Source organism: Epinephelus fuscoguttatus, linkage group LG21, assembly GCF_011397635.1.
Source record: "Epinephelus fuscoguttatus linkage group LG21, E.fuscoguttatus.final_Chr_v1".
NCBI lineage: Eukaryota > Metazoa > Chordata > Actinopteri > Perciformes > Serranidae > Epinephelus > Epinephelus fuscoguttatus.
In genome coordinates, this window is record NC_064772.1 from 24,134,523 (window position 1) to 24,143,999 (window position 9,477).

At 40.7% G+C, this 9,477-nt stretch overlaps 1 protein-coding gene across 1 annotated transcript in view; it reads right to left on the bottom strand.

Moving 5' to 3' along the window:
* Nucleotides 1–8,360, bottom strand: part of dok6 (docking protein 6) — a 70,967-nt gene extending 62,607 nt beyond the window's left edge. Inside the window, exon 1 of the mRNA XM_049565733.1 lies at nucleotides 7,984–8,360. Coding sequence (XP_049421690.1) covers nucleotides 7,984–8,049 — 66 coding nt within the window. The 5' untranslated portion in view covers nucleotides 8,050–8,360. The remainder of the gene's footprint in view (nucleotides 1–7,983) is intronic.
* Nucleotides 8,361–9,477: the final 1,117 nt, after the last annotated feature.

Consider the following 9,477-nt stretch of genomic DNA (forward strand, 5'->3'; position numbering starts at 1 on the left):
GGGTTTATGACCTACACTGCAGCAAGCCACCAAGAAGCAATCCAGTTCCGGGGTACTGTTATGTCATCCATCTTTATAAAACAGTCTGACCAACAACCTAAAACCCAATCATAGGCAGCTTATAGAGATATAAAACAGAGAAAACCTGCAAATCTTCAAATGTGAGAAGCTGGAACCAGAAAATGTTTGTCAAGTTTGATCAAAGAAATAAAAATAAAAATAATAAAAGACTAAAATTATTGATTGATAATCAAAACACATACAAATTTTCTGTTGATCGACAACAGTATTTACACACTTCATCTCCCACCAACAGAGCGAAGATGGAAAGATGCCCAACTTTCCCATTTATCTCATCAGTAAACATACATAATTAATGCTGAACCGCAGAGCCCGTATAGCTGATAGGAGTATTACATCACGTAATTCGATGTGCTCAAACAGTCATAACAAATTACAAGCATTCCTTACTGTCGGTGTCCGCTCTACTGAAAGCACTGGAGATTGTCACACAATAAACTTCACTCAAACAGTCTTACAAGACCAAAGGTGGCAAGGTTCCAGTAAGTACCGAGCTACAGTAGTCGTCATTTGTTTTTTCAGTGTTTAAATTATTTGTTGGGGTTATTTGTCCCAAAACAAACTGTATAAATACGCAATATTGTGAAATGGTTCTCTCGTAAAGAAAAAAAAGTAATTTTAAGACCCCCCGAATCACTTCTCTAAATCTATAAACAGCAGAGTAACCCATCTTTTTGCAAATGATACCCTTGTGTTTGGATGATGAATAACTTAAGCTCTCAGTCTGCAGCTCTGATTATTGGTTTACAGATTATTTGTTTACGTCCACTCTTTTGGCTGATTGTATTTTCACTCCTCCTCATTCTGGACCAGACATAATGCATTTTTAATGCGTTTTTTGCTTTGACATTTCTGGTTTGACCAAGGCGCTCTCATAACTGCACTTTGATGGCAGCAGAGTGCAACTTTGTCCTTTTCAATTTTATTCTTGCTATTCTGCATTACATTAGCAGTCTATCGTGTGTTTAATAACTAAGTTAGTTTGTTGGTTTGAAACTTATTTGGGCTTCGAGATAAGACAAAAGTTAAACCAATTGTGAAGTCCAGCACATTTTAAGATATCTAACAGCACCAGGATCTCAAAACATGTTTTCCAGCTCACTGTTGATGTTTTTAAAAAATCAACACAGAGCACAGTCAAGTTTCAAAATATCAACAGTGAGCTGTATGGGGAATTTGGGGATTTGGTCCACTGTTGGGCACCAAAATAAAATCAGGAAGAAAGCAAGGTAAGGTGGAAAATATGACTGTCATCATATTTTTAAAGCTGCTATATCCCATGTTTTAAAACAATTGATCAAATGACTGTGTGTAATATGAAAGGGGTCACATGTTATCACAGTCCCAGAGTATAATCATCTGACTCTGCAGTTACCCTCAGCTCTAATAGTGTCTTTCAGCTGATTTACAGCTCACAACTCTAATTTATGCTCTGATTTTGGTCTCCACCATCTCCTAGGGTAAATATTAAGCTCTTTAGCTGATGTATGCTCCGCTTTCATCACCAGCGAAATGCTAACTTAGGCGGAATTTATATTTCTGGGTCAAAGTGTGTGATTTATCCTGGCTTCATATGAGCAGAGGAAATCTGGTTGCTAGGCTAATTTAATACAATGTAAAACGCCATAGGCCTGTGCTAATAACATTAGCATGTTGTATTTGTGCGGAAAATGTGAATGCTGTGAGTTATAGTGAAGCTGATTTGTGTACTTGTGTTTGAAATTGTCTCTATTAAGCCATGTTTAATGTGTGTTTAATGTGTGTTTTGAATCAACTAAAGGTTACAGCATTTCACAGAAACCTCCACCGCCAACTAGTGTTTTGGAGGTGTAACTGCAGACACACCACCGCACAAGCATAAATGCTCACAACGGCGTAGGTCACGTGCGTAGAATATGGCCTAGGGTCTGCAGCACAAGTATAAATCCCCCATAAAGGGATTATGAGAGCTTTTTTGACCATAAAAAGCTTCCTGTTTTATCGCAAAATGACACCATGAGAGAGGCGAAAATGACTCAAAATAGTAAAGTTACTGGCCGTAAAACCAAAACAAACTAAAAGCTGCTATAACTTCAAAAGCTGGGTGATAATTCTGTGTAGGTTTGTCACTACGTGCGACCCCTTTTACATCTGAGTAATATGTGATATGCATGTGAAATGTAGTGATTTTAAGTATCAAGAATGACATAAAATTACAATCTTCTGATCCTATTCTCGGTGCACATTTGGTATTTGTAAAACAAGTTAATTCTGATTTGATTGCAGGAACTATTTGTCTTGGTGAAAATACTGTGTTGTTACCGGGGTGGGAAATGGAATTTCAACAAGAATAATCTAAGTGTGAAGTCTATGTGTGAAGCACTCTCTTAAAATATTACATATTCTACCTCTAGGCCGACATCTGATCTACAGCTCCTTTGAAGTGTCAAAACATGTTTGTGAATGGAGAGAGTGAATGGCAGACAGACCCACCTGCAGCAAACTGAAATTGACCGTTTTTTAAAATTTTATTTTATTTTTAATTTTTTATTTTTGTTAAGGCTTGAAGAGAAGCTGAACAGATTGTGTGTGTGTGTGTGTGTGTGTGGGGGTATTCAACAGCTGACCTTTTCTATTTACCACAGTGATGCTTAACCTGGGAAACATGTACCTGGTCTGAGACTGACGCACAAATTACTCAAAGGTCATGTTATTCAGCTCGTCAAGAGGAGTCCATCCCGCTGATAGCATCGCTGAAAGGGAGAAAGGAAGAGCTGCGTGCGTGATGGCGATATCGCACTGCCAGATTTTATGTTTTTCTCAGCGCAGAGACACTTGTTTTTGGCACTTGTCAGCATTTAGTTTGTCTTTATGTAGTGAAAAAAAATACTGTATGGTACAAAGCCACAGGATTAAAATTAATTGAGAATCCACACACTGTTCTCTGGCAGCAGATTGTTTACTTGTTTGTCGGGTGCATGTGTGTGCCAATTCTTCTACGTTGAACCAAGCCAATTTTGTGTGTATGTGTGCGTGCGTGCCTTTGCACTGTGTCAGGGGGAATAGCCTGTTGGGGTTATGGAGGGTGCAGTGTGGGGTGATGAATAGGATGCTTTTGTGCTCAGTCTCTCAGCCTGTCTGCAAACCAGTGAAGGAGAGAATAGTGGGAGAGAAAGGGGGATGAGGTGAGGGGAGATAGCCAGATAAAGGGGAAGAAAAGAGGAAGGGAGATAAAACGAGGGGGGGGGGGGGGGATGAGAGAGACACTGTGAAGTGTGGGGAGTACAGGTGGGACGTGAGGTGAGGGAATGGGTGGAGAGGTGAGGAAGAGGAGGGGAATGTGAGAAAGGAAAAGGAAAGAGAGACTACTTGTGCATTCAAGAACACTGCACCGTTGTCTTTTCAGCCAACAAAGAGACAAAGAAGTTGGCTAATGTAGGAAATCGTTGCCATTCATGTCGGTGGAAAAAGAAAAACAAATGTCCCAGAGAGGAAAAAACAGAAGAGAAAGTGCCCCGCTTGGTAATTTTGATCACTTGGCAGAACACAGACGTGACCTCGTGGCCTCAACCTTCACACATGATGGGGTTTGGAAATGAGCCAATCATATTGACAGATGCTGATGAGTTCAGCCAGAGCTGTTGGTGTTGGTGTGGCCACTTTAATATCGCATAAAGAGAAGCATTCGACTGTACTACTTTCTAATAAAAAATAATGTATAATACATTTTAAATGGCACAGCATTACAATAGAGACCTGGCTGGGAGCATTAGAAGGTCAACTGTGATGCAAAGTCTTGAGATGTGATATTTGAAAGACCTTTAAAGCGAAAAAAAAAAAAATTAAAAAACCATCACATGAGGAGGAAAACACCCAGGACCTTTCCAGCCTAACTCTGAGAATGTACATCCAGCTGGACTGACAGGTTGAGCTGTGAATGGAGCCCTAGTACTTTTAGGGTAGGTGTGTAATGATCCATCGTTCATATTATAGATGCAAAATTAAAACATCGATCCAAATAATCATCTTTAAGACATATATTTAAAATTCCCAAGGCACATCTGTGTCACCGTCAAACAGCACCAGGCAGATGATGGCGAGCAGCCAAAAACATGACAATGAGGATATTTACTCGCCTCTCAGGAATAAATCAGCTGACTGGAAATATTTATGATTTCAGAGAAAAGACTGGTCAACAGACAAAGCACATGCCATATATTAAATAAAATACTCTACCTGGCCGCTAACTTGTTGCTCTCGCTATGGCAACATTAGCTAAAAAGTATAAATAATACATGTCATTTGTTACGTTATGAGCAGAGGAAAAGCTCACCAACCACGAGGCTAATTTATGCAACCTGAAAGTGCTTATGCTGATAATGGTGACTGCAAAAAAAGGTCAGCTTTACTGCACTTTACTGGTTACAGTTGACAACTATTTATGTGCTGTATTTCGGTTTTATGGCCAAAAGCAAAATAGAAAAGGGGCGGCAGCTTCCTCTGTAACCTACTGTGTTAAAGGACCATATGAAACCATCTTGAATCGATTGCAGGCACATGATTTGAATCAAAATGGTACTGTAGCAGACTTATAATTAGGGCTGCAACGATTAGTCGACAAATCGATGACTAATCGACTATTAAAATAATCGGTGACTATTTTAGTAGTCGTACTTTTCACAGAAAAGTACTATAAAAGTACCCCAATTACTCTTATTGCAGCTTCTTACATTCAAATATTGGCAGCTTTACACGCTCTCCCATGACGGTGAACTAAAACCCGTTTGCGTGAGTATGAAACAACACATTAGATGACATAATTTGGGGGTTTGGGCGAGACAGACCGACATTTTTCAACATTTTAATACATTTTTTGATAAAATGATTAGTCGACTAATCGAAGAAATAATCGACAGGTTAGTCGACAATGAAAATAATCGTTAGTTGCAGCCCTACTTATAATGCCAGCAAATATCGTTTAGTTGTCCACCAAATTAATATACTGTCATAATTGATTTTTGGTACCAACTGAAATGTCAAAAAAACTTAAAGCTGGCATCTAAAGCTTGGTCTTCAGCTATCATAAACTGAATATCTCTATGGTTTACACTTTTGATAGATAACGACAAGTGAAGAGATGTCACCTTGGGGTTTTGGAAACTGTGACAGTAACAAACAGTGGGTTTTCTCTATTTTTAGACATTCAATAAAGCAAACAAAGAATCAAGTAATCATGAAAGCACATAAATAATCAGCAGATTAATCAGAAATGAAAATAACTGTTAGCTGCAGCTCGACCTGCATCAAATGTTTGGTCAGATTTGTGATGTTTACTCGTTCTTTGATGCGATACTTTCTTATTTAAATCAGAATAAGTCTGCCAGTTTTAAACTGTTTTTGATTTAGGCAACATGTTTATACATTAAACATTCAAAAAATTTGGTTTCACAGCTGAATAGATAGTCAATAAGATGATCAGTAGGTAAAAGGAAAAATTACTCTTCAGCAATTTTGATGATCAGTTGATAATTTGGCAAGCAAGAATTGCCTAAAATGCACTGGTGTCAGCTTGTGAAATGTAAGTTTTTGCCTTACATAAAAGCAAATTCTATTATTTGATGGTTATTTTTTTATTTATTTTGAGGTTTTGTCTTTGAGAACTCTTCTTTTCTGGCATCTTACAGTCCAAACATTTAATTAATCAGTTGAAAAAGTAATTAACTGACTAAAAGGTCTAGTCAGTAATCTTTAGTTGTGGCCCTATTTAGGATTATGTAGAAATCTCATGTTGTTTTGCTGTCAATTAAACCCAGGTACCATATCAGAGAGTACTGAAACATTTCAACCTATACCCAGCCTTAGCAAAAGGATGGACCATGGATAAAGGTCTGCAGTATGTTGCATGTTTGGCTGCGTGTTAGTGATGAGGAATGTTAAGAAGCAAAGTGGTCTGTGCATCTGCCTGTCCATGTTACTAAAGCAGAGTCTGGGTCTGTATGCATCCAGTATCCCTCTGATCTGACTTTCTGTACAGCATATCAAGTGTCTCTTCACAGCCATAAACATTATTGAGCTGTTGTGTCAAAAAATGAGACAAATATAAAATATAAATATATTGAGATCATGCTGCAAAATAGCCACAGCTCCAAACATCTTCCTCCATGCATGTGTCTCACATTTGGATTTTCCATCTCCCTCAAAACACAAGACAAAACACTTGAAATTAAGCCATTTAGCACTGATGAGGTTTTTTCCCCCACAGAAAAAACAGAGAGATGTGCTCCATCAGTGCCTGTTGATTCAGGCACACAGATACCTCACTCCTGCTCCATCTCATTGTCTCACTCTCGGACTGATTCAGAATGAGAATCGGCCTGGAATAACTAACCCTAGCGTGGACGGATAAATACTTTCTGTCTACCCACACCGGGGTCCTCTGAGGCCATCGCAGCATGGCTTTTCTATGATGAAACAGCAGCAAGCAGTGGAGGGCTGAGGGAGTGGGCGAGCAGGACACAAACTGTTTTTCTCCACAAACAGCAGGATGAGATGTGGAGCTGGCAGAGATATGGCATCCATACCTCGAGCACACAGCCAACGCAGCGTGCGTCCTCACTTGCTTTGCAAAGTCACACACACACACACACACACACACACACACACACACTCCTTTTCTGAATGCATCTAAGTAATGGCATATGCAAGAAGTAAATAAACTGAGCCAACTGTATGTGAGCAAGCTAATTTGCATGTTAACAACAACAAATATCTTGCGCTTCCATTTGTTATATTAAGCTTGTGTTGTGCGAGTCCTCCAGGGGCAGCGTAGAGGCTTCCCTCTTACTCGACAACACTTACGCTCAAAGAGCAATCAAAGATAACCTCAGTGGCGGCAAACAATAGTAGAATAGTGTTGATGAAGCCAGGTGATGATGTGAGGAGGCAGACATCATTAGCCTCCATCATCACACTTCATCAGAGGAGAGGGAGTGCGCCCGCTCTGTTGGCGTAATGAGCTGGAAGCATGAACAAAAGCAGATGGCTTTATGAGTCAGACAATAAGGCGCTCATCATTGAATATATATCATTCATTTCAATTTAAGCAGTCGGGGCCATTTTTCCTCCTTGCTGTACCTCAATGGGAATCCATTATCAGGGCAAATTGAAGGGCTGCCATCGCACCGAATCAGCTGGATTTCACTGAGACTTTTCACTGCTGGGATTAATTCATCATGATTTAAAGAGAGTTTAAGTACAGTACTCAGCTGATGGCAATGTGTGTAGTGATGAATGGCATTCCCAAGGCTCCTATTATGCTGTACGTCCCAGAATCTATAACACAAGGTGTTAATTAGCGTGCACTGTGATGAGGAGACTTATGGCCTGTGGTGCTCGATTGTAAGTGACCCTATCAGGCTTTTATGAGACTTTTGCAGTTAGTTTTTATTGCAGCATGTCCTTATCTCTTATATGACTACAGATTTAGTTGGGAAAAGTGTCACATGTCTAAAATTTGCAACCCAACAGTCAGAAATCTAAAATCAGCCTAACTTCCTCAGTGAAAAATGAAGTTGCAGGCTGGAAATTGAGAACAAAAAGAGGGAATGTGATGCACAGCTACATCCACATGACACCAGCTGTCAATCACCCAGACTTTGCCAACATCTCAGTGTGTGCACAAGTGTGTTTTTGCACAATGCACAGAGAGAAACTTGGCTTGTGCTGCTCTAATCTGTTTTTCCTCTTGAAGAGCTCACAGCAGGACGGCTGCCTATGGAGCAATTAAAGCCTCTTTCTTAATCCAGCCGCCCCTGATGCTTAAACCCCGCAAACAACTGGAACTCCTCTTCCTCTTCCTCCTCCACCACCAACACCTCCTCCTTCTCCTCCGCCGCGCTACACAGCAAGTGCAACAGTACTCACCCCCAGTTTCTTACTCCGTATCCTCACGTATCCCTGTTTGACTATGTCGTTGAAGTTGGAAGCCATGGTGAGGGGAAGCGGGTAGCTTCCTGCCCGGGGTGGAAAAATAAAACAAAGTAACCTTGTTTTTGGGAGGCAGGGTAGCGAAATGTTTCACTTGAGGGTCGGTCGGTGAGACATCCAGCAGCAGGAGAGAAGAGGAGAGGAGAGCGGGCGGTGGGCAACCTGCTCCTGTGTCAGCGCTCAGGCTGCCCGGCTTCAGCGGCGCGATCCATCCGCGAGAGGAGGGAGATACCATTCGTCAGCTGATTCACTGGAGCCGGAGAGGAGAGCAAAGGAGGAGAGCACAGGAGAGGCGCGCTTCCTGGACCACACCATCCCCGAGACAGTGAGGGGGGTGGGGGATAACTGCTGCGCAGGGAGGGAGGGATATTTAATCCAACACTTGGCAAAATATTTTTCTCTCTACTGTTATTACTCTAACAGTGTCAGTACTGCAGCTGACCACTCATTCCCCTATGTCTCCAGTGGAAAAGTTGCCTGTAGCGGGTTAGTTGACACTAGTCGTCTTGGTCAACAGTTTCTGGAACCTGATTGCTCATTTCTTTAAGAAATAAGCTCAAGTCTTAGAGCTGTTTTCAAACTTCAGTGTAAGTATTTGGGAAATGTGCCAACTGGGATAATAAAGCAGGACAGATATTTAATTCAAACACTACTAGCAGGTTGTGTAAAAAAAAAAAAAAAAAAAAAAAAGCAATAACCAGAATATGGCTGACCAAAGCTGGATTTATACTTCTGCGTCAAATCTGTGCTGTACCCTACAGGTCCTGTCTATACGACAACTATTTCAACGGAAAATGGTAAACTCGTCATGTTTTGTCTGTTCGTTTACTCGACAATTGCGTTTTGGGTGCCTGAAAACCGCAACCTTTTGTCTACTTTAATATTTTATCTTATTTTATTTTAATGTCTACTTTAATATTTTATTTGACTTTATTTCATTGTCTATTTAAGTATTTTATTTATATCTTCATCTTTATCTCTTGTTTCCATTCATGCTGTATTTCTATTTCTACTTTGCACGGAGCATTGGAACAAAAACAATTTCCCCCCGAGGATTAATAAGGTATTCTGAATCTGAATCTGAATCTGAAAACGGGTTTTTTGTAAACATGCAATTTGCATTTCCTCTGAAAACGGAGGCTTTTGGCACATGCGCATTACGCTTCCAGTCACGAGGCATGCGCCAGAAAGTCGACCATTACAACAACAATGGCGGACTCCCGAGCTCTGTTTGTGCTGCTCGCCCTGTTGAATTTATCAACGCTTCTCCAAAAAAGTGTAGATTTACTGCAGCAACTCCACCTCGTCGTCCGTCCAGACAAACGTTCGTGCGGTTGCCATTTTGTTTGTTCATACGTTACCGCTCTGTAGAGGGAGGCGCATGTGCATGCATACTACAGTGTTGTGGGTCATTTTTGCTGATCCGTGTGC